This window comes from Oncorhynchus tshawytscha, linkage group LG13, assembly GCF_018296145.1.
Source record: "Oncorhynchus tshawytscha isolate Ot180627B linkage group LG13, Otsh_v2.0, whole genome shotgun sequence".
Classification (NCBI taxonomy): Eukaryota; Metazoa; Chordata; class Actinopteri; order Salmoniformes; family Salmonidae; genus Oncorhynchus; species Oncorhynchus tshawytscha.
In genome coordinates, this window is record NC_056441.1 from 39,187,255 (window position 1) to 39,213,661 (window position 26,407).

Below are 26,407 nucleotides of genomic sequence, written 5' to 3' on the forward strand. Positions count from 1 at the left end.
CAAACCACACACAAGTCAGAGTTAGTTATCACAAAGTCCATTTTTAATTATGAGCTCTATCACAACCCTGTGACTCTCAGATCAATTCAGTGTCTATCAATGAATTCTCTGAGAGTCCCTTCCACATTGCAACTGAGATCCTTTCATAGCAGAGACACACATATCCAGACAGCATAGGCATAATTTATCGTTCAGCTTTGTCTCCTAAACTATGTTATTTTCTCAAACTCAGAACCATAAACAAATCCTCCATATCAACAGCCATATATCAAATCCATCCTATCTTGACAAGATCACAGAGACACACTGACTGGCACACAGACATTGTGGAGTCAAGAGACACGCTTGACGTCTCCCCTCTCTCCGGCCCAAGCAACTTAGTCTTGGCATAGAACAGATACTGCAACCCCGCCACAGTATTATACAAAAATAACATTCTGATGAGAAGTAACTTACAAACATATGATGAATATAAAACATCTTACCTATGTTACCAACCAATTCTGATTATTCCCCAACACTACCAAGGCCCTCCTCCCCCAACTGCTCAGTTTGGCTGGGCAGCAAGCTCTAGGAAGAGTCTTGCTGGTTTCAAACTTCTTCCATTTAAGAATGATGGAGGCCACTGTGTCCTTGGGGACCTACAATGCTGCAGAAATGTTTTGGTACCCTTCCCCAGATCTTTGCCTTGACACAATCCTGTCTCGGAGCTCTACGGACAATTCCTTTGACCTTATGGCTTGATATATGCTCTGACATGCACAGTCAACTGTGGGACCTTATATAGACAGGTGTTTGCCTTTCCAAATCATGTCCTACCAATTGAATTTACCACAGGTGTACTCTAATCAAGTTGTAGAAACATCAAGGATGATCATTGGGAACAGGATGCACCTGAGCTCAATTTCGAGTGTCATAGCAAAGGGTCTGAATACTTACGTCAATAAGGCATCTGTTTTATATTTTTAATACATTTGCAAACATTTCTAAAAACCTGTTTTTGCTTTGTCACCATGGGTTATTGTGTGTAGATTGATGAGGATGTTTATTTTATTTAATCCATTTTAGAATAAGGCTGTAACATAACAAAATGTGGAAAAAGTCAATGGGACTGAAAACTTTCCGAATGCACTGTATGTAATTATGAAAGTGAATATGAAAAAAGCAAGGGTCACTCACCAGAGATAGTAGGAGTGTAGAAGAACGGACACAGCTCTTGATCCACAATTTCCTTAACTTTCTGTGGTAAAGAAAAAAAGGTTAAACTACTAATTTTGTCTATTCAGAGTAAAAAAAACAATAGGAAAACCTTCCAGTTAAATCGATCTCCAAAAGACAGTCCAAAGGCTTTGAGGAGTCACTGAAAACCATGATCAATGAAAGTCTATTTGAAAAAAAATTGAATTTACAAACCTCTGTAGTTACAGGTTATAGTTATAGGACGGAACTTTTTAAAATGCATTTATTAAAACAAATTAATGAGGCAGATCAGCTTTAATATTGCAGATAGATTGATGGAAACAATGTAATTGTCCGCATAATTTCCAATCTCCGATATATACACGCGTATGTATGTATGTATGTATGTATGTATGTATGTATGTATGTATGTATACACACATACATACCACACACACAGTACCAGTCAAAAGTCGACACCTACTCATTCAAGGTTTTTATTTTTTACCATTTTTGACATTGTAGAATAATAGTATAGACATCAAAACAATGAGAACACATGGAATCATGTAGTAACCAAAAAAGTGTTAAACAATTGAAATATATTTTATAATTTATATTGTTCAAAGTAGCCACCCTTTGCCTTGATGACAGCATTGCATACTCTCAGCATTGCATTCTCAGCACTGCATTCACTCAACCAGCTTCATGAGGAATGCTTTTCCAACAGTCTTGAAGGAGTTCCCACATATGCTGAGCACTTGTTGGCTGCTTTTCCTTCACTCTGCGATCCAACTCATCCCAAACCAAATCAATTGGGTTGAGGTCAGGTGATTGTGGAGGCCAGGCCATCTGATGCAGCACCATCACTCTCCTTCTTGGTCAAATAGCCCTTACCCAGTCTTGAGGTGTGTTTTGGGTCATTGTCCTGTTGAAAAACAAATGGTGGGACTAAGCGCAAACCAGATGGGATGGCATATTACTGCAAAATGCTGTGGTAGGCCATGCTGGTTTAGTGCGCCTCGAATTCTAAATAAATCACTGACTGTCACCAGCAAAGCACCCCCACACCATCACACTCCTCCATGCTTGACGGTGGGAACCACACATGCGGAGATCATCCGGTCACCTACTCTGCGTCTCACAAAGACAGCGGTTGTAACCAGAATTCTCAAATTTGGACTCATCAGACCAAAGGACAAATTTCCACCTGTCTAATGTCCATTGCTCATGTTTCATGTCCAAGCAAGTCTCTTATTGGTGTTATTTAGTAGTGGTTTCTTTGCAGCAATTCAACCATGAAGGCCTCACACATGAAGGCCTCACCTCTGAACAGTTGATGTTAAGATATATCTGTTACTTGAACTCTGAAGCATTTATTTGGGCTGCAATTTCTGAGGCTGGTAACTCTAATGAACTTATCCTCTGCAGCAGAAGTAACTCTGGGTCTTCCTTTCCAGTGGCGGTGCTCATGAGAGCCAGTTTCATCATATTGCTTGATGGTTTTTGTGACTGCACTTGAAGAAACATTCAAAGTTCTTGAAAATTTACAGATTGACTGACATTCATGTCTTAAAGTAATGATGGACTGTTGTTTCTCTTCGCTTATTTGAGCTGTTCTTACCATAATATGGACTTGGTCTTCTACCAAATAGGGCTATCTTCTGTATACCACCCCTACCTTGTCACAACACAACTGATTGTCTCAAACGCATTAAGAAGGAAAAAAATTCCACAAATTAACAAGGCACACCTGTTAATTGAAATGCATTCCAGGTGACCCTAACCCTGATTTATATTTGAAATATTTTTCAACTGTGCTGTGATGTTTTGGGGCGGCAGGGTAGCCTAGTGGTTAGAGCGTTCAAATCCCCGAGCTGACAAGGTACAAATCTGTCGTTCTGCCCCTGAACAGGCAGTTAACCCACTGTTCCTAGACCGTCATTGAAAATAAGAATTGGTTCTTAACTGACTTGCCTAGTTAAATAAAAAATAAAAAATGTTTCTGAATCTTTCTATTCTCATAGATTCTACATATGTAAATAGTTATTTTTTTGCTAAGAGTATTATTAATCAATTGACTGACTTTTTATAATCACCCAGAGGTGTAATTAGCAGAGTTAGCTCCAAGCAAATGGATGGGACTTACCAGTGTAGTTCTTGCTAGATCAAAGGATGGCACACAGAGTGATTGGTTGAAGTAGTCTTGTGGCTTGGCATTCGGTAAGTAGGCAATAGGATTGAGAGCCCAGAACACATCTGGGCACTTTTCCACACACACCTGCAGGGTGAGGAATGAAGAGGTATTCACATTGTGACTGAAACCTGATACCTGTCCCAGATATGCAGATACACATGACATTTTGGGATGTAGAGACCATAAGAAAAAGGCCTCATACAAATAAAAATGTAATAAAAGAGAACTTGTATGAACGGGTTGGTGAAGACATTACATATAAATACAATTTGACCCAGGAACACACACAATGGGACATTGCAGATGTGCACAGAGTTCCTTATTACTATTAGCCTTAGAAACTAGAACATTATGGTGTGATGTTAATGTACCTGTGTGGTGGGGCACTGTAACCCATTAAGGGTGGCGGCCATGATGTTGATTGATGTGACACATTTCAGTATGTCAAAGTAGAACACACTGGGTTGAGCTCTGGGAAAGGACAATGTAACAGTTTGTATTGTACTCACAGAATCCTAACTATGCATTGTGAATTAAATATATAATATGACAGTTCAATATACTGTATAGTGAGGCATGCCAAGACTGAATTATTAACCCAGATGACATGTCTGACTGGATTGGCCAGATTTTCCACTTTTATCCATTGCATTTATGGCAAAAATGCATGATTAGTAAATTCACATTACATAGCCTCAACTCTTCTAAACTTCTGAATAAAATTATACTTGGTTCATAAAGGATTTCAAGTTCAAACACATCACGGACCCCAGAGAGGTCCTTACTTATTGGGCCCGATGCCACAGAACATTCCAGTAGAGTTCCGTGGGTAGAGGACATGTCGGGGATCACCATAAAGCCAGGCTGGTGGAAATATAAAAACAAAACATCAATATCTAAGCAGTGGTGGGGACCCCAATACATTTACCACAGTCAAAGAATACAAGGGCAAATGACCCATACATTTGTCAAAGGCAACCAAATTAACATACACTACCGTTCAAAAGTTTGGGGTCACTTAGAAATGTCCTTGTTTTTGAAAGAAAAGCTTTTTTTTGTCCATTAAACTAATTGATAATTAGAAAACCCTTTTGCAATTATTTTAGCGCAGCTCAAAACTGGCCTTCTTTGGACTAGTTGAGTATCTGGAGCATCAGCATTTGTGGGTTCAATTACAGGCTCAAAATAGCCAGAAACAAAGACCTTTCTTCTGAAAATCATCAGTCTATTCTTGTTCTGAGAAATGAAGGCTATTCCATGCGAGAAATTGCCAAGAAACTGAAGATCTCATACAACGCTGTGTACTACTCCCTTCACAGAACAGCGCAAACTGGCTCTAACTAGAATAGAAAGATGGAGGCCCCAGTGCACAACTGAGCAAGAGGACAAGTACATTAGCATCTAGTTTGAGAAACATACACCTCACAAGTCCTCAACTGGCAGCTTCCTTAAATAGTACCCGCAAAACACCAAAACATCAACGTCAACAGTGAAGGGCAGACTGGCCAATAAAAAAGATGGGCAAAAGAACACAGACACTGGACAGAGAAAGATTGGAAAAAAAGTGTTATGGACAGACAAATCTAAGTTTCAAGTGTTCGGATCACAAAGAAGAACATTCGTGAGATGCAGAAAAAATGAAGATGCTGGAGGAGTGCTTGACGCCATCTGTCAAGCATGGTAGAGGCAATGTGATGGTCTGGGCATGCTTTGATGGTGGTAAAGTGGGAGATTTGTAAAGGGTAAAAGGGATCTTGAAGGAGGAAGGCTATCAGTCCATTTTGCAATGCCATGCCATACCCTGTGGACGGCGCTTAATTGGAGCCAATTTCTTCCTACAACAGAACAATGACCCAAAACACAGCTCCAAACTATGCAATAACTATTTAGGGAAGAAGCAGTCAGCTGGTATTTTGTCTATAATGGAGTGGCCAGCACAGTCACCGGATCTCAACCCTTTTGAGCTGTTGTGGAAGCAGCTTGACTGTATGGTACGCAAAGAAGTGCCCATAAAGTCAATCCAACTTGTGGGCGATGCTTCAGGAAACACTGGGTGAAATCTCTTCAGATTATCTCAACAAATTGACAACTAGAATGCCAAAGGTCTGCAGGGCTGTAATTGCTGAAAATGGAAGGATTCTTTGACGAAAGCAAAGTTTGAAGGACACTATTATTTAAATTTTTTAAAACTATTTATAACCTTGTCAACATATATTCCCTATCCATTTTGCAACTCATTTCATGTATATTTTCATGGAAAACAAGGACATTTATAAGTGACCCCACAAGTGGTGATCTTTAGAAAGGTAGAGTACAAAGCTCATTGACATCAACTACTTCATTTGGTTTTATATACTAAACCACTACTCCCCTCCTTTCAATAAAAGGCCTACTGTATATCCGATCAATGCACAAAATCCTTCCCCATTAATCAGATACTAAGCTATTGACATTGGCAATATATTCATATGACCTCCTTATCAGGCAGCTCTATTGACTCAAGAAAAAGTAGAGTGAGTGCCTGCTGGAATGTGTTTGATGACAGGTCATGGATGTTGTGGGTGAGGGTGAGCTTCTGCTTTGGAATTTCTCTTTGGAACCACTCTGAGTGGGAGTCAGAGGAGAGGGAGGCCCTTCGACCGAAAGACAAAAAGGAGTAGAATAGCAAGGCCATAGAGATACCTTATAATTATAGAGAAAGGTGAGGGTATAGATTTTGAAGAGGGGAAAAGTCAGAAAATCATAGAACCAATGACAAGCTTATGTTACCAGGGCACTCTCGATAATGGAGGTGCTGTTCTCACTTGTGAGTGGCGATTTGACGAGCTGTTGGAATTCAGGAAGGGATGATTATGTCACTGGGGTGATTACATCACTGTTGTTTTGTTTAGCCAGCGTGCGTTCTGCCTGCAAATACTACATTTACATAAGGCATTATGGCGAGGACACCTGAGTTTCAAAAGGGATGTAAGAGTCAAAGAGATTGACAGCCAGAGAGAGATAATGCCAGGAATCAGACGTCATCTAATAGTGAGAGAAAAAGAGAGAAAGAGCGAAAGAGGCTGAGCGAGAGAGAGAAAAAAAATACAGCAACACATACAGAATGAGTATGTGTGTGTGAGAGAAAATGTGAGTGGTGGGAGGTGCGTAGAAGGCCCATCTTACCCAAAATCCCCACCGCCATGTAGCCAAGGATAACGACAATGAAGAGAACACAGCAGATGATGTCAGTGCAGCCTCTGAGGGAGAATGGAAATACAATGACACACATAGTGATTTTGAGCATTGATGTGGCATAGATGCCCCCAAGCTGAAAAATGTGACAGAAAGTGTGCCCACGAAAGGCACTTGAGACATACAGTGGATAATTAGCACACAAAGATAGTGGTAGTTGGGGCTTTGTAGCTTGGTAGGCTCTGTAGGCCTTGTAGAGAGCAAGAGACAAAATTATTGAGAGAGAGAGAGGTAGTGAGCGCAGGGGCTCCTGAGTTCTTCTGCAAAAAGATAGAATTATAGTTGGATAAATTTAGATAAACTTGCATTTTTTTTTCTCCACAAGGACTATCCTCAACATCAAAACCATCAATCCAAATTCCATACATAAAACCTTGATTTTGGACAAAATTACCTGAATGGACTATTACTACCAAGGACTATCAAGAAAAAAAACTTCTAACAAACCAAAACCTGCAGAAGAAACACAGCGGAACCTGGAAATACCGTCCAACACAAAACAAAGCGAGTAATATTCAGTCTGAAGCTACTTTGAAGCCAAAAAGTAAATGACAATCTACAGGTAATTTTGTTATATAAAACTAAGTAAATAAGTATACTAAGCTACCAAGCTGCTAGGACAGAATAGACCAGGCTGCATCTTCAATTAGCACTGAAGTGTGAAGTCAGATGTGTGAAAACTCTTGAGCCCAACAATGGCAGGAGTTTCACAGCCCAGGACACTCCCCCAGAGAAGCCAGCAGAACAGCCCACCTCAGACACGGACCATAACGGGACAGACAACACAGGACCCACCAACCCAACAGACAACCCACCCCCTCCTATCAGCCCCCGTCAGCACCCCTGATAGCCCTCTTGACAAACCCCCACACATCCACTAAGAACAAAGCTAGAGATTGTGCTCCTCATTGGCTCAAAATGGCAAATACATTCAAGAGGACAAACTTTTCCCCAAACAAAAAGTGGCTAAACTCTGGTGCACGAACACTAGGCATGCCCTGGAGCTGTCCTGGAGCTGTCAGAGAACAGATTAGGGTTGAAAAAGCTTCTTCCACTTTCCCCAACACACAAGTGGTGATCTCCTCCCTGCTACCTTGAAAAAACATTCACCCTGCCACCATACAGCGAGTGAATGCAAGCATTTTGCAAGACTGTGCCTCAAAAGCTAATGTCTACCTGGCCCACCACTCCACCCTAGCCTTTACAACCAGGTCCACCTCTACAAGGCAGCAATCTCAACTTTTGCCAGGACCCTGAAGGATGTCACCCTCGAACCATAGCCCCAGCATCACACACATGAGCAACGGACACCCTGTCCAGACCAGCGAGACACCCTCCCAGACCAGCAAGACTCCCTCCCGAAGGACCTGCACCGAGAGAACCAACACCAAGAGGACCTAAACCCAGACCACAGCATCCCATCCACCAAACTACCAGGTGTGAAACAGGGAAGAGACTCATGGGGTATGGTCATTTGGTATAGAGCAGACCTAACCCACTCAAATTAAAATTGTCAAAACAGGAACATTTTACATCTGGCTAGAAATGATCTCAGAGAAAAAAAATTTCCTTGTGTGCTACCTATATCCCCCTAATAGAATCCCCATACTTTAACAATGACAGCTTCTCTATCCTACAGGGGGAGATCAACAATTTCCAGGCCCAGGGACATGTACTAGTCTATGGCGACCTAAATGCCAGAAATGGACAAAAACCTGACACCCTTAGCACACAGGGGGACAAACACCTACCTGGAGGTGACAGCATTCCCTCCCCCATATACAGTGGGGCAAAAAAGTATTTAGTCAGCCACCAATTGTGCAAGTTCTCCCACTTAAAAAGATGAGGCCTGTAATTGTCATCATAGGTACACTTCGACTATGACAGACAAAATGAGGGGGAAAAAAATCCAGAAAATCACATTGTAGGATTTTTAATGAATTTATTTGCAAATAATGGTGGAAAATAAGTATTTTGTCACCTACAAACAAGCAAGATTTCAGTCACACTCCAAACTCTACTATGGCCAAGACCAAAGAGCTGTCAAAGGACACCAGAAACAAAATTGTAGACCTGCAACAGGCTGGGAAGACTGAATCTGCAATAGGTAAGCAGCTTGGTTTGAAGAAATCAACTGTGGGAGCAATTATTAGGAAATGGAAGACATACAAGACCGCTGATAATCTCCCTCGATCTGGGGCTCCACGCAAGATCTCATCCCGTGGGGTCAAAAGGATCACAAGAACGGTGAGCAAAAATCCCAGAACCACACGGGGGGGACCTAGTGAATGACCTGCAGAGAGCTGTGACCAAAGTAACAAAGACTACCATCAGTAACACACTACGCCGCCAGGGACTCAAATCCTGCAGTTCCAGATGTGTCCCCCTGCTTAAGCCAGTACATGTCCAGGCCTGTCTGAAGTTTGCTAGAGAGCATTTGGATGATCCAGAAGAAGATTGGGAGAATGTCATATGGTCAGATGAAACCAAAATATAACTTTTTGGTAAAAACTCAACTCGTCGTGTTTGGAGGACAAAGAATGCTGAGTTGCATCCAAAGAACACCATACCTACTGTGAAGCATGGGGGTGGAAACATCATGCTTTGGGGCTGTTCTTCTGCAAAGAGACCAGGACGACTGATCCGTGTAAAGGAACGAATGAATGGTGCCATGTATCGTGAGATTTTGAGTGAAAACCTCCTTCCATCAGCAAGGGCATTGAAGATGAAACGTGGCTGGGTCTTTCAGCATGACAATGATCCCAAACACACCGCCCGGGCAATGAAGGAGTGGCTTCGTAAGAAGCATTTCAAGGTCCTGGAGTGGCCTAGCCAGTCTGCAGATCTCAACCCCATAGAAAATCTTTGGAGGGAGTTGAAAGTCCGTGTTGCCCAGCAACAGCCCCAAAACGTCACTGCTCTAGAGGAGATCTGCAAGGAGGAGTGGGCCAAAATACCAGCAACAGTGTGTGAAAACCTTGTGAAGACTTACAGAAAACGTTTGACTTCTGTCATTGCCAACAAAGGGTATATAACAAAGTATTGAGATAAACTTTTGTTATTGACCAAATACTTATTTTCCACCATAATTTGCAAATAAATTCATAAAACATCCTACAATGTGATTTTCTGGATTTTCTCATTTTGTCTTTCATAGTTGAAGTGTACCTATGATGAAAATTACAGGCCTCTCTCATCTTTTTAAAGTGGGAGAACTTGCACAATTGGTGGCTGACTAAATACTTTTTTTGCCCCACTGTACCTCCCTAGACAACTACGACAATATAACCAGCAAAAACGGGTCACAACTCCTGTAGCTCTGTCGGACGCTGGGTATCTCCATAGTCAATGGTAGGCTTCGAGAGGACTTCTATGGTAGGTACACCTATAGCTCATCTCTTCGCAGTAGTATCGTAGACTATTTTATCAGACCTCAACCCAGAGTCTCAGATCACAGAAAAATCACAGTCCTTGAACAAAGCTATGCTGAATCATGATGCATCAAAGCAAATGGAAATTAATAATATTAAGAAATGCTATAGATGGAAGGAAAGTAGTGTGAAAATCTACCAAAAAACTATTAGGCAACAACAAATTAAATCCCTTCTAGACAATTTCCTAGACAAAATGTTTCACTGTAATAGTGAAGGTATACATTTGGAGGTAGAAAACCTAAACAGGTTTTGACCTCTCAGCTTCTCTATCAAATCTAAAAATGTAATTGCTCAATGTAATTAAAGAATCCATAGAATTGGAAAACTCTAAACACGAAGAGTTATCAATCCAAAACTGAGCTGTATGGATAAACCACTTCTCCGATCATTTCGTATAACAAAGAACAAACAGCAAAAACATATACATGATCAAATACAAATATTAGAATCAACTATTAACCTCTCTAGGCGGGGGGTGGTATTTTCACGTCCGGATGAAAAGCATGCCCAAAGTAAACTGCTAGGATATGCATAGTATTAGTAGATTTGTATAGAAAACACTGACGTTTCTAAAACTGTTTGAATGATGTCTGTGAGTATAACAGACCTTATTTGGCAGGTGAAACCCCGAGGACAAACCATTCAGGATTTTTTTGTTTTGTTGAGGTGACAGTGTTTTCAATGGGTTTTCTATGTGGATGTAGATTTCTAAGACACTTGCTTGCAGTTCCTATCGCTTCCACTGGATGTCAGTCTTTAGAAACTTGTTGATGTTTTTCCTTTGAGAAATGAAGAAGTAGGGCTGTTCAGAACGAGGGTCGAGTCTAGAGTGCTGTTGTGGTTGGGGCGCACGACCTGAAAGCTCGCTCCACTTGGTTTTTATCCGCTAATGAACGCAGTTTATCCCGTCTTAAATTTTATCTATTATTTACGTTAAAAAATACCTAAAGTTGTATTAGGAAAGTTGTTTTAAATGTTTGGGCAAAGATTACAGGTAATTTATTTGATATTTTGTAGTCATGTTACGCGAGTTGGAACCAGTGTTTTTCTGGATCAAACGTGCCAAATAAATTGACATTTTGGAGATATAACGACAGAATTAATCGAACAAAAGGACCATTTGTGATGTTTATGGGACATATTGGAGTGCCAACAGAAGAAGCTCTTCAAAGGCATGAATTATATAGTTATTTCTGAGTTTTGTGTCGCGCCTGGCGGGATGAAATATGATTGTCTGTGTTTGTTTGATGGGGTGCTGTCCTCAGATAAATCGCATGGTTTGCTTTCACCGTAAAGCCTTTTTGAAAATCTGACACCATGGCTGGATTAAGAAGAAGTTAAGCTTTATTTTAACAAATTACATGTGTATTTTCAAGAATGTTAAATATTTATTTTAACATATTGCATGTGTATTTTCAAGAATGTTAAATATTTATAATTCTGTAGTTTGAATTTGGCGCCCTGCGCTTTCACTGAATGTTGGTCAGATGGGACGCAAGCCAAGAGAGATTAAAGACTACCAGAACCCACTGGATTCTCCAATGACATTGAATGAACAAAACAAAATAGAGCAAAATATAAACCCTCCAATCCAAAAAGGCCTGTGGGGTTTATGTCATCCTAAATGAAATGATAAAATATAGAGACTACAAATTCCAATTGGCTATACTTAAACTCTTTAACATCATCCTCAGCTTTGGCATATCCCCCAACATTAGGAACCAAGGACTGGTCATCCCAATCCACAAAAGTGGAGACAAATTTGACCCCAATAACTACCGTGGGATATGCGTCAACAGCAACCCTGGGAAAATCCTCTGCATTAACAGCAGACAGTTCCTCAGCGAAAACAATGTACTGAGCAAATGTCAAATTGGCTTTTTACCAAATTACCGTTCGACAGACCACGTATTCACCTTGCACACCCTAATTGACAAACAAACAAACAAACCAAAACAAAGGCAGTCTCATGCTTTGTTGATTTCAATTTGGCATGAGGGGCTGCTATACAAATGAATGGAAAGTGGTGTTGGATGGAAAAACATACATTATAAACATAATATACACAAACAACAAGTGTGAGGTTAAAATTGGCAAAAACACACGTTTCTTTCCACATTGCCGGGGGTGAGACAGGGATGCAGCTTAAGCCCCACCCTCTTCAGCATATACATTAACAAATTGGTGAGGGCACTAGAACAGTGCAGCACAGGGCCTTACCTACCTATATAAAATCTGATGTCTACTGTTTGCTGATGATCTAATGCTTCTGTCCCCAACCAAGGAGGGCCTACAGCAGCACCTAGATCTTGTCAGACCTGGGCCCTGACAGTAAATCTCAGTAAGATAAAAATAATGGTGTTCCAAAAAAGGTCCAGTTGCCAGGACCATTAATACAAATTCCATCTAGACACCGTTTCCCTAGAGCACACAGAAAACGATACATAGCTCGGCCTAAACATCAGCGCCACAGGGAACGGCCACAAAGCTGTGAACAATCTGAGAGACGACAATAAGTGCCTTCTATGCCATCAAAAGGAACATAAAATCTGATACCAATCTTGCTAAAAAATACTTGAATTTAATTTCAGTTATAGAACCCATTGCCCATTATAGTTGTGAGGTCTGGGATCCGATCACCAACCAAGAATTCACAAAATGGAACAAACACCAAATTGAGACTGCATGCAGAATTCTGCAAAAATATCCTCTGTGTACAACATTAAACACCAAATAATGCATTCAGAGAAGAATTAGGCCGATCACCCGCTAATGATCCAAATCCAGAAAAGCGCCGTTAAATTCTACACTCACCTAAAAGGAAGCGGTTTCCAAACATTCCATAACAAAGCCCTCACCTACAGAAAAATTAACCTGGTGAAGAACCCCTGAGCAAGCTGGTTCTGGGGCTTTGTTCACAAACACAAAAAGACCCCACAGAGCCCCAGGACAGCAACACAATTAGACCCAACCAAATCATAAGAAAACAAAGAGAGAATTACTTGACACATTGGAAAGATTTCGCAAAAAAAAAAAGAGCAAACTAGAAGACTATTTGGCCCTGAACAAAGAGTACACAGTGGCAGAATACCTGACCACTGTGACTGACCCAAAATTAAGGAAATCTTTGTCTATGTATAGACTCAGTGAGCATAGCCTTGCTATTGAGAATGGCAGCCGAAGGCAGACCTGGCTCTCAAGAGAAGACAGGCTATGTGCACACTGCCCACAAAATTAGGTGGAAACTGAGTTGCACTTCCTGACCTCCTGCCAAATGTATGACCATAGTCACATATTTCTCTCAGATTATACAGACCCGCAAAGAATTTGAAAACAAATCCAATTTTGATAAACTCTCATCTCTATTGGGTGAAATACCAGTGTGCAATCACAGCAACAAGATGTGTGACTTGTTGCCACAAGAAAAGGGCAACTAACGAAGAACAAACACCATTGTAAATACAACCTAGATTTATGTTTATTTATTTTCCCTTTTGTACTTTAACTATTTGCACATAATGACATTTGAAATGTTTTTATTCTTTTGGAACTTTTGTGGGTGTAATGTTTAATGTTATTTTTATTGTTTATTTCACATTTGTTTATAAATAATAAAATGGTGCCGGAGAAGAAGGCAGACGTTATACGTGTCCCCAAACAACTGTTTTTTGTTTGTAACTTATTTTTTATTATTTTGTACATAATGCTGCTGCTACCGTCTCTTATGACCGAAAATAACGTCTGGACATCAGGACTGCGATTACTCACCACCGACTGGCAGAATCTTTTTTTTTCCTTTAACGAGTCTGACCAGCCCAACGCGAACGATATACTGCTTTCTCGGGAACAGGCCCAGATCCCAGTGATTTGCGTGAAGAGAAGGCAGAGAAAAAGGGGCCAGACGGTGGACTCCTTTCTGAGAATTCGTAGGCGATCGAATAAACTCCCACTTCCTTCCATTCTGCTAGCAAACATGCAATCTTTGAAGAATAAATCGATGACCTACGCAAAAGATTAAACTACCAACGGGACAGTCAAAACTAATATCCTATGCTTCAAGGAGCTGTGGCTGAATGACGGCATTATGAACATACAGCTGGCTGGTTATAAGCTGTACCGGCAGGATAGCACAGCAGCCTCTGGTAAGACAAAGGGCGGCGGACTATGTATTTTTGTAAATAACAGCCGGTACACAATATCTAAGAAAGTCTCGAGCTATTGCTCGTCTGATGTAGAGTATCTCATGATAAACTGTAGACCACAATATCTACCTACCTATTTTAGCTGTTCACATACCACCACATTCAGAGGCTGGCACTAAGACAGCATTGAATGAGCTGTATTCCGCCATAGGCAAACTAGAAAACACTCACCCAGAGGCGGTGCTCATAGTAGCCGGAGACTTTAATGCAGGGAAACTTAAATCCGTTTTACCAAATTTCTACCAGCATGTTAAATGTGCAACCAGAGGGGAAAACCAACTCTGGACCACCTATACTCCACACACAGAGATGCATACAAAGCTCAAGCAAAATTAAAGAAGAAAGAACCAGTGACGATATCAATAACAAAAGTGGTCAGATGAAGCAGCTGCTAAGCTACAGGACTTTTGCTAGCACAGACTGGAATATGTTCCGGGATTCCTCCAATGGCATTGAAGAGTACACCACATCAGTCATTGGCTTCATCAATAAGTGCATCAATGACGTTGTCCCCACAGTGACCGTATGTACAAACCCCAACCAGAAGCCATGGATTACAGGCAACATCTGCACTTAGCTAAAGGCAAGAGCTGCCGCTTTCAAGAAGTGGGACTCTAACCCAGACTCTAACCCAGCTTATAAGAAATCCTGCTATGCCCTCCGACGAACCATCAAACAGGCAAAGTGTCAATACAGGACCAAGATCGAATCGTACTACACAGGCTCTGACGCTCATCGGATGTGGCAGGGCTTGCAAAACCATTAAACTACAAAGAGAAGCACAGCCGAGAGCTGCCCTGTGACACAAGCCTACCAGATGAGCTCAAATATTATTATTATTATTTTAAAATACATATTTTAGCTCGTCTATTTTAGCTCGAGGCAAATAACACTGAAACATGCATGAGAGCATCAGCTGTTCCGGACGACTGTGTGATCACGCTCTCTGTAGCCGATGTGATTAAGACCTTTAAACAGGTCAACATTCACAAGGCCGCAGGGCCAGATGGATTACCAGGACGTGTACTGCGAGCACGCGCTGACCAACTGGCAAGTGTCTTCACTGACATTTTCAACCTCTCCCTGTTCGAGTCTGTAATACCAACATGTTTTAAGTAGACCACCATAGTGCCTGTGCTCGAAGGTAACCTGCCAAAATGACTACCGACACGTAGCACTCACATCTGTAGCCATGAAGTGCTTTGAAAGGCAGGTCATGGCTCATATCAATGCCATTATCCCAGAAACCCTAGACCCACTTAAATTTGCATACCGCCCTAACAGATCCGCAGATTATGCAATCTCTATTGCACTATTGCACCCTTTCCCCAACTGGACAAAAGGAACACCTATGTGAGAATGCTATTAATTGACTACAGCTTAGCCTTCAACACCATAGTGCCCTCAAAGCTCATAAACAAGCTAAGGACCCTGAGATTAAACACCTCCCTCTGCAACTGGATCCTGGACTTCCTGACAGGCCACCCCCAGGTGGTAAGGGTAGATAACAACACATCGACCACACTGATCCTCAACACAGGGGCCCCTCAGGGGTGCGTGCTCAGTCCCCTTCTGTACTCCCTGTTCACTCATGACTGCACGGCCAGGCACAGCTCCAGCACCATCATTAAGTTTTCCGATGACACAACAATGGTAGGCCTGATCACTGACAACGATGAGACAGGTCAGAGACCTGGCCATGTGGTGCCAGGACAAAAACCTCTCGATGTCATCAAGACAAAGGAGATGATTGTGGACTACAGGAAAAAGAGGACCGAGCACGCCCCCATTCTCATCGACGGGGCTGTAGTGGAGCAGGTTGAGAGCTTCAAGTTCCTTGGTGTCCACATCACCAACAAACTAACATGGTCCAAGCACACCAAGACAGTTGTGAAGAGGGCACGACAAAACCTATTCCCCCTCAAGAGACTGAAAAGATTTGGCATGGATCCTCAGATCCTCAAAAGGTTCTACAGCTGCACCATCGAGAGCATCCTGACTGGTTGCATCACTGCCTGGTATGGCAACTGCTCGGCCTCCGACCACAAGGCACTACAGAGGGTAGTGTGAACAGCCCAGTACATCATTGGGGCAAAGCTTCCTGCCATCCAGGACCGCTATACCAGGCGGTGTGAGAGGAAGGACCTACAAATTGTCAAAGACTCCAGCCACCTAAGTCATAGACAGTTCTCTCTGCTACTGTACAGCAAGCGGTACCAGAGGACCAAGTCTAGGTCCAAGAGACATCTAAATAGCTTCTACCCCCAAGCCATAAGACTCCTGAACACCTAATCAAATGGCTACCCAGATTATTTGCATTGACCCCCCCCTTTACACCACTACTACTCTCTGTTGTTATCATCTCCTTTTAATAAAACTCTGTACATATTACCTCAACTAACCAGTGCACCCGCACATTGACTCTGTACTGGTACCCCCCCCTGTATATAGTCTCGCTATTGTTATTTTTCTGCTACTCTTTAATTACTTGTTACTTTTATTTCTTATTCTTATCCATATTTTTTTTAACTGCATTGTTGGTTAGGGGCTCATAAGTAAGCATTTGTGACTAATAAAATGTGATTTATTTCACTTGCTTTGGCAATGAAAACATGTTTCCCATGCCAATAAAGCCCCTTAAATTGAAATTGAATTGAAAAGAGAATTAGTGGAAAAGGCTACCTTTTACGAACAGGTCCATTGAAGGTGGGGTCATACTGAGCAGGTTCCCCTGAAAAGAAAAAGGCAGTGAGATAATGGATCAATAAACAGAATTGAAATATATTTTCTGAAGGTATTTACAATGACTTAACACAAACACCTGATAGCAGTGTGTAATGGTGTTAGTTCCTTGTTTACACATTACACAGATCAGATTGAATACATAGGGAAAACATCTCTCGGTAATGGCAATTTGCATTGATATTCAAAAGAGCTCCACTGTGCATGAGAGTCTATGGAGAGAAATGCGCGTCTGTGAGTTTGAGGGTTCGTTGAGGGGAGGGGGGTTGCTATGCAGCGACAGTGGCCTTTGTTAGTATGCAACTCATCGAGTTGAAGAGCGACAGTCTTCCGCTTGAGGAGGAGGAAATGTAGCAAAAACAATAAGACCTTGACACATCTTTATAGGTCGAACAATCTGGAGAGTTTTGGGGGTGATGATGATTGGGTTACGGGAATTACATTGCTTAGAGTCACTTTCTGGAACACTAGGGCAACTCTTAAGAGTTGGCCAATGAAAAATAGAGCAAGATATGGTGAAATAGAATTATTAAGATATACATCTTTCATCATTCTTCTCTTTTAATCTCTACATTGCATAAGTCAATGTTTTTATGGCAAATTTGACAGTTTACGCACCCTTAAAAGTAAGGTAGCCTTAAACTAAAAAGAATGGGCAGTATGTGATAAGGGAGATTTGAATTGAATTTGAATTCAAAGATGGAGGGACTAGGCTCAAAGCAGAGCAGTGACTTTTGAAAAGGATCTCCCAAAAATATTCCATCAGACATTTTCCACTGAAACCCTGTGTGTCATGGTCACTCACAACTAGGGCCGGGACAAAACCAGTATCGCTTTGCACGTTAGTATTGTGGCAAGGAACCAAAACAGCCCTAATGTTGGAAACAAAGATCATTATGTTGTCATCCAGAGTCACATTTATTTATAGGGCTCTGAGTGGCGCAGCAGTCTAAACACTGCATCTCAGTACTAGGGGTGTCACTCCACCTCCAGGCTGTACCACAACCGGCCGCGATTGGGAGTCCCATAGGGCGGTGCACAATTGGCCCAGCGTCGTTAGGGTTTGGGTGGGAAAGGCAGTCATTGTAAATAATAATTTGTTCTTAACTGACTTGCCTAGTTAAATGTTTTATTTCAATGTCTTTATTTTCCAAGCTATAGAACACAATATTTACATACAGCAGGTATTTAAAAAAGGACCACAAGAGTTGGATCTGCTTCGTGTTTTCATTTTTGCAACGGAAAAATTATTACGATACTGATCGTCAAAACCCTACTCAAAATGGACAACATTCCCCTTATCACAGTAAGCAATTACCTTTGCTTGGTTTATATTCTACTTAGCAAGCCAAACATTTCTAAGAGATGTTGTTCTTGGTCTCATGGACTCCACACAATAAACCAATCGAAATCCCAGAATAAAATACCTTCATAAAATGACAAATTAAAGATACAGCACCTGTTGAACCTTGCACTTCTGTCCAAGGAATATGCAGTTGAGCGTGCTGTTTATTTTATTTTTATTTCAATTAGGCTACTATAGGATAAAGTATCAGCCCAAGTCTAGTTGGACATCACACCATTCACTGATTGGAAGCATGTCTACAAAGAAGTCGTTTCAAATATTTTTTATTAAACACACACAAGAATGGTGTATAGGTATACATGACAGGTATACAATTCTTATCTAAACATAAAAGAGCATACAGGAACAACAAGACCCAGAGTTCTGGGTGCAGAACAAATAATACAAAACACGACATACAAAACAAGGACACGTAGAAAGAAAGAGGGAAGATGTCCCGTCCCCCGTCCCCTATCCCGTCCCCCCAACTGCTCGGGTGGTTGGGCCAGCACACGCTGCCCAAAAGGTAGATTCAAATATTACAATTGAGAGTGTGTTAATAAGTACAAATTCACAGTGCCGACTCATCCAAGTAGGATCATATAGAGTAGGATCATATATCCAAATCATATAGACGCGATATCAGTTTATCTGAGGTGGGGCATATCTTTATGCATCCGTCAAACATGGAAGGTTTAGCGTTCCCAAATGTTGGGAGGTGTTTCCTAACGTAGTCTCTAATTTGTAGGTATCTGAAAAAATTACTTCTGGGAAGATTATAAGTTTCCCTCAGCAGCTCAAAGGAAGCAAAGGTCCCTTCTATGTATAAATCCCCTATGGTACTTATCCCCAACTCTCCCCATCGCTCAAAGGTGTTATCAAGGTTAGAAGGGGCAAAGGAGGGATTCCTGGCGACAGGGAGCATGAATGACATTGGTCTGACCTCAAAGTAGACTTTAATTTGCTTCCAGATTCAGACTGTGCTATGTATTATAGGATTGTTACAATAAAGTGACATCTCCAGATTGACAGGCGACAAAATCACAGCGCCAATAGAGAAGGGGTGACACTCCTCACGCTCCATACTAAGCCAGCTGGATGCCGGGAGTACATCATCCAACAGAAACGTAACAATGCGGAGGTTAGCGGCCCAGTAATAAAATATAAAATTTGGGAGAGACAATCCTCCTTCCATCTTGGATTTACAGGGGTGTTTTTTACCTATCCTGTGTGTTTTATAATCCCAGATGAAAGGATTGATAATTGAGTCCAGTTGTTTATGAAAGGATTTAGGTATGAATACTGGGATGTTCTGATATAGGTAGAGCAGTTGTGGGAGGAAGACCATTTTAATGGCATTAATTCTTCCGAGCAGAGAAATTGGGAGAGTTCTCCAAAATAGTATGTTTGCTTTGAGTTTTTGTATCAGAGAGGGGAAATTCTCTTTAAATAGTAAGGAGTATTGTTTGGTAACTACAATTCCTAGGTAGGTAAACTTTTCTGAAGATAACTTAAATGGGAGATGTTCTAGCCAGGAGGTATTTTGCAACCGTATGGGCATTAATTCACTCTTGTTCCAATTTATTCTGTATCCCGAGAAGGTACCAAACAAATTGATCACATCAAGAATAGCTGGGATACTAGCCTGGGGTTCTGTTACATAGAGGAGGATGTCATCTGCGTATAGAGAGATCTTATTTAGAGTATCTTTAGTATTGTAGCCGTGTATTGCTGCATGAGATCTAATCGTCTGAGCGAGCGGTTCGATAATTAGGGCGAAGAGCATAGGCGACAGCGCACAACCCTGCCTTGTCCCCCTGTTGAGGTTAAATCGGGGCGACAATGATTGGTTAGTGAGTATTCTGGCACAGGGGTTCCTATATAAAAGCTGGATCCAATTTATGAACCTATGTCCAATATTACATTTCTGTAGGACCTTGAATAGATAGGGCCACTCAACTTGGTCAAAGGCCTTTTCGGCGTCAAGAGATATGACGGCAAGGTCCACGTTGGGTAACCTCTGAGAATACATAATATTGAAGAGGCGCCTGAGATTGAAGAATGAGTTTCTGTTAGGGATAAAGCCGGTCTGATCCGAATGGACCAATTAAAGTGCTAAGCCTGTTAGCCAGAGTTTTTGCTAAAATCTTTTGGTCTGTATTAAGGAGAGATATTGGTCTGTATGACCCTACCTCTTCTGGATCTTTACCCTTCTTATGTATAACTGTAATGAACGCTTCGTCCAAAGTAGAAGGGAGAGCTCCATCCTCATTGGCCTGAATCAACATTTTGTGCAGATAGGGGGAGAGCATGTTGCTGAATGTTTTATAGAATTCACCAGGGTATCCATCTGGGCCCGGGGTCTTGCCACTCTTTAGAGATTTAATTGTTTCTCGGATTTCATCAAGAGATTTCCTTATTCAGGAAGTTAGAATCTTCCTGGTTCAGGGCAGGAAGATTACAGTCCTCCAAAAATGTTTGCATAATTAAGGGGTTAGGATCCGCTTTAGATGTATATAGAGTCTCATAAAACTGCCGGAATCTGTCATTGATGTCTTTGGGGGAAGAGAGTAATTCCCCAGATGCAGATTTAACCCTGTGAATCATTCGGTCACTCACATTTTTTCGAAGTTGTCTGGTGAGTAATTTGTGTGGTTTGTCACCAAACTCAAAATATTTTTGCTTGGCATAGAGAAAAGATTTAGCAATTTTATCTGAGAGAATCTGATTATATTCAAATTTTAAAGAGGTAATTTTTTTATGTTTCTCCATAGATGGGTGGCTAGCATTCTCCCTATCCAGTAAGTGAATTTGTCCCTCTAGTTCTCCCAGTTTTCCTCTGTTTTGCCTACTCCTGGCAGCCTGAAAGGAGATGATACAGCCTCTCAGATAAGCCTTCAGTGTTTCCCACAATAATGCTGGGGAGGTCTCTGTGTTGTCATTGGTATCAAAGAAAAATGTAATTTGGTCTTTAAGATATTTACAGAATGTTGGTTCTGTGAGGAGCTGAGGATTCAACCTCCAGACCTTCTCGTTTGGTACAATGTCACCCAATCTCAGGGAGAAGGTGAGTGGACTGTGGTCCGAGATTATAATATCATGATACCTCACATTACAGGTATAGGGGAGTAGTCTAGCATCCAACAAAAAGTAGTCAATTCGAGTGTAAACCTTGTGAACATGAGAGTAAAAGGAGTATTCCCTACCCGTAGGGTTAGCGATCCTCCATATATCAAATAAGTTAGAATTTTTTTATGTAGGTATTCAAGAATTCGCTTGAATAGGAGGTAGGGGTTCGCCGGGTAGAGGATCTATCCAAATATTGGTCTAGCACACAGTTAAGGTCCCCTCCAATGACCAGGTTAGTATGGGAGATATCTGGAATCAGGGCAAGGACTCTTTTGAAAAAAGAGGGGTTGTCAATGTTTGGCCCATAGATATTTAGTAGAGTTACTGAGGTAGAGTGGATTTCTCCTATTGCGATCACATACCGACCCTCTTTATCCGCAATAGTGGTTTTATGTAGAAAGGGAATTCCTTTCCGTACCAGAATCGCTGTGCCTCTCGTTTTGGCAGAGAAGTTAGAGTGATACACTTGCCCCACCCACCTACACTTAAGTCTGCTATGAGAGTTATTCTTCAGATGGGTTTCTTGCAAAAATATAATATCAGACGAGAGTGCTTTCAAGTGGGCTAGGACCTTGCCCCTCTTAATTGGTTCGTTTAAACCCTTGACATTCCAGGAAGTGAATGTAAGCCCCGCCCTCCTCTCGTTTGTAGTTCCTATGGTGGCCTGCATACCATGTAACTTGATAAAAAGGTAAGAAAGCGCACCAAACCATCACGATCAGCATATGTAGCACCTACACCCGAGCAGTATCCAACCCACCCCTCCCCCCCTGCAAGCACCTTTACTTCCCACCCTGTTCCCCTAATTTCCCCAACACTTACCCCCCATCAACCCACATTTAACAGGCATGTACAAACAGGAGAGAAAAAAAGGAAAAATAAAAATAACACATTGTCTGGCCGATGCCAAAAAGCACGGCGTGACCTCGAACAAGAGGTAAAACAAAAATAAAATCCCAACTATACGTTCACCTCTCACTATCCTAGAACTTCTACTAACATATGAACTGAGGAGGCTCCCGCGAGTTAAGTGTTCAGTTAGCATCTAATAAACCTAAACCGAATAAGTTGCAACTTAAACTTATTGCGCATTTAAGCGTCATCCTGGGTCAATCCCAGAGATAAGCAAGATATAGCCTCAAGATAATATTGCTAAGCACTGCCGGTCAAAAAATAAACCATCCGCAACCGACCTAGTCAGCCGTACCTTTACATACTGTGGGTCAGGAGATCGGAACAAGGATTTGTTAAATTAAACGTTCCCCCCATAAAAAAAATGTTTAATATATATATATATATATATATATATATATACACAATAACAAGGCACTCTAACCTGTACGGGGGATTGGTGTATATCCCCGGATAAACTTCTCTGCGTCCAAAACCGAGGAGAGCCAAATCTTCTCACCGGAAGGCGGGGTAATTCTTAGTCTTGCAGGGAAGAGTAAGGCTGGGCGAAGATGGAGTTTGTAGAGTTTGGTCTTGACATCTCTGTAGTCGGCGCGATGCTTTGCCACATCGGGCGCATAATCCTCATAGACACGGAATGGATGCCCTTTATGTGACAGGTTGCCCCTCATTCGAGCTTCACGCAGGATAAGATCATTGGTCTTGAAACTGTGACAGATTATTACTGGGCGAGGACGTTGGCCCGGTCCAGGCACTGGGACAAGGGAGCGATGTGCGCGGTCCAGCTGGGGATCCGAATCCAAAACATCCGATCCCATTGCATCCTTCAATAGCTTGCCGAAGAAGTCGGTAGGGCGAGAGCCCGCCTCTATCCCCTCTGCCAGACCAACAACGCGAAGGTTATTACGTCTGGATCGGCCCTCCAGGTCCACCACTTTCACAGAAAGCCTCTGCACAGTATCCTGCAATGACGTGCATAGCTTCTCTAACTCGTCGATCCTACCAGCGTTGAATTCAGAAGCTTTCTCAAGGTCCACAATACTCTGGCCATGCCAAGCGACCGTTCGAATGACGCTCTCGATTTGGGTGTCCAGCTCAGCAATAGTGGCCTTAAGATCCTCAGCTATAGCAACACGTAGCTCCCCCAGAGCCCGGGTAAGTTCTGTAAGTGTCACATTGTTGCATGTGCCTCCCGCCATGTCTGTCTCGTTGTTTAGTGGGGAGTAGGCCTCCGCTGTCGATTTATTGTCCTTTGGTTGCTTATTACTCTGCATTTTCATATAAAAAGTTACAATCTTGTATTAGAAAGAAACGTTTGTTGTAAAAAGTGCCATAAAGTAGGTTAAATTAGATTTCGCAAAAAAGTTGCAGGAGCCTCTCACGCACAGCCGTTCACTCCAACATGCTAGCTCCGCCTCGTCTACAAAGAAGTCAGCATCTATGGCTTAGAGTTAGTGAAATTACATTACAATGTAGGCCTGTTCATTAGGTCCATGGCCTACAATGTCGCACACTGCGGTATAATCTAAAAAGCACTAAAATATCAAATAAATGAATCATGCTTAATTGACTTAATATATTCCCTATTAACTAATATCGGACGTAACCTTTACATCCTATATACCTACTAATCCTGATTTATGGAAGCTCAATGTTTTAGTAACAACTTCATGGAGATTAGTGAAAACTGAAGCTTTGTAGTGAGTACACAATAAAAGGTATAGGATATTGACAATCATACTGTTTGTTTTGCAGCTACTAAGTACAAGGCCTACTGTATGAAAGATTTAGACTGAGGCATGCAGTTGGCTTCCAACTGACAGAATACACATAACCATAAACATCCAATAGAATATTCAATATAGCATCCACTGCATTTTCAGCTAAGCCTTGTACACGGAGTCAGAGAGACTCGATTTGCTTGCCGCCAAACAAAGAAACCTGTTCCTCTGCCTCATTGCCGGCTGTAAATGAATATCAGATTACAGTAGAATACAAGGCTGTCTGTTTAGGGCAAATCACAACCTGGAAACTGACTGGCAGTGACCCTTTCCTGATGTCGTGTTTATACTCCCTGCTTTTTTACCACCATCTGATCCCATAAAGAATAGAAATGTTTGGACCCTACAAAACTTGAACCTCAGTCGTAAGGGCATTTTTACTAATACAAAACGCCCAAACAATGTGTATGTCTGTAGGTGATTTCAATTCATTTGGCTTGACTTTGGAAAGAGTGGTGATAAAAGAATCACCACATTCTTTTGGTCCAATTTAGAGCCTGACAGGTATATCGGTTCACCGATATTATCGTCAAATATTATCCTTTCACCATTATAAAAATCGGTACCTGCAGATAACCTGATATTCAATAAATAGGGAATCTCATGCTTATTTGAACATTTGCGGGCATTTTCGTGATGCCATTATTGTCAATGTAAGAAATCAACATTGAAGCATATTTCTTGGACAGTTGCTCTTTCGGATGACAATTTATGAGAACTCTTTGTGGAAAAATGACACTTTAATTTCCCCTTTGTAAAACAGTATATCGGCAGATACTTTTGTATATATAGTGTGTGGACACTCCTTCACATTAGTGGATTCAGCTATTTAAGCCACACCTGTTGCTGACAGGTGTATAAAATTGAGCACACAGCCATGCAATCTCCATAGACAAACATTGGCAGTTTACTAGGCTTTCTGAAGAGCTCAGTGACTTTCAACGTGGCAGCGTCATAGGATGCCATCTTTCCAACAAGTAGAATGTCTGCTCTGCTAGAGCTGCCCTGGTCAAATGTAAGTGCTGTTATGCGAAGTGGAAACGTCTAGGAGCAATAATGGCTCAGCCGCTAAGTGGTAGTCCACACAAGCTCTCAGAACGGGACTGCCTAGTACTGAAGCGCATAGCGCAAAATCGTCTGTCCTCGGTTGCAACACTCACTACTGAGTTCCAAACGACCTCTGGAAGCAACGTCAGCTCGAGAATTGTTCGTCAGGAGCTTCATGAAATGAGTTTCCATGGCCGAGCAGCCGCACACAACCCTAAGATCATGCACAATGCCAATCGTCGGCTGGAGTGGTGTACAGCTCGCCACCATCGGACTCTGAAGCAGTGGAAACGTGTTCTCTGGAGTGATGAATCACGCTTCACCATTTGTAAGTCTGACGGACGAATCTGGGTTTGCCGGAGGCCAAGAAACCGCTACTGTCGGGATAGGGTTCGGGATAGGCCCCTTCGTTCGAGTGACGGGAAATCTTAACACTACAGCATACAATGACATTCTAGACGATTCTGTGCTTCAAACTTCCAAACATTTTCCTGTTTCAGCATGACAATTCCCCTGCGCACAAAGCGAGGTCCATCCAGAAATTGTTTGTCGAGATCGGTGTGGAAGTACTTGACTGGCCTACACAGAGCCCTGATCTCAACCCCAATCGAACACCTTTGGGATGCCGACTGCGAGCCAGGCCTAATTGCCCAACATCAGTGCTCGACCTAACTAATGTTCGTGGCTGAATGGAAGCAAGTCCCTGCAGCAATGTTCCAACATCTAGTGAAAAGCCTTCCCAGAAGAGTGAAGGCTATTATAGCAGCAAAGGGAGGACCAACTCCATATTAATGCCCATGATTCTGCCAGGTGTCCACATATCGATAAACACTATATGACCAAAAATAAGTTGTCGTCCCCCAAAAAACAGGGACAGTGTCGGACCCCCAAAAAACATATTGGTCAGACTCAAATTAGAGATACTGATGTATGGGTTATGATGTAGCGTTGTGATTACTTTTTGAGAGGGTATATTAGACTGCATAGTTAGTTAGTTATGTGCATGTATGTGCGTGCGTGTGCGCGTGTGTGCACGCGCGTGCATACCAGTGCCTATGAGGAAAGAGTGCATTGGGCTGTCAAGGCCAGCATAAGTCAACCAATTAAGTGATGAACTTTTACTGTGAGACTTAAGGTAGGCCTACACACCACCACCCTCTTCTAATGCAGAAATGGAGGCTTGAGGAAAGGATGTAGGGTGGCCC

The 26,407-nt window shown here is 42.0% G+C and overlaps 1 protein-coding gene across 2 annotated transcripts in view; it reads right to left on the minus strand.

Annotated features, from left to right (window-relative positions):
• LOC112264899 (choline transporter-like protein 4) overlaps positions 1–26,407 on the minus strand; it is a 49,638-nt gene that overhangs the window by 16,312 nt on the left and 6,919 nt on the right. Inside the window, exons 2-7 of one of the 2 annotated variants that reach the window (XM_024441807.2) lie at positions 16,929–16,977; positions 6,542–6,615; positions 4,162–4,240; positions 3,748–3,847; positions 3,329–3,460; positions 1,180–1,240 (exon numbers count right to left, since the gene is read on the minus strand). In XM_024441807.2, the coding sequence (XP_024297575.2) occupies positions 1,180–1,240; positions 3,329–3,460; positions 3,748–3,847; positions 4,162–4,240; positions 6,542–6,615; positions 16,929–16,977 (495 nt within the window). The remainder of the gene's footprint in view (positions 1–1,179; positions 1,241–3,328; positions 3,461–3,747; positions 3,848–4,161; positions 4,241–6,541; positions 6,616–16,928; positions 16,978–26,407) is intronic. The other variant, XM_042295725.1, reaches the window with a different exon arrangement.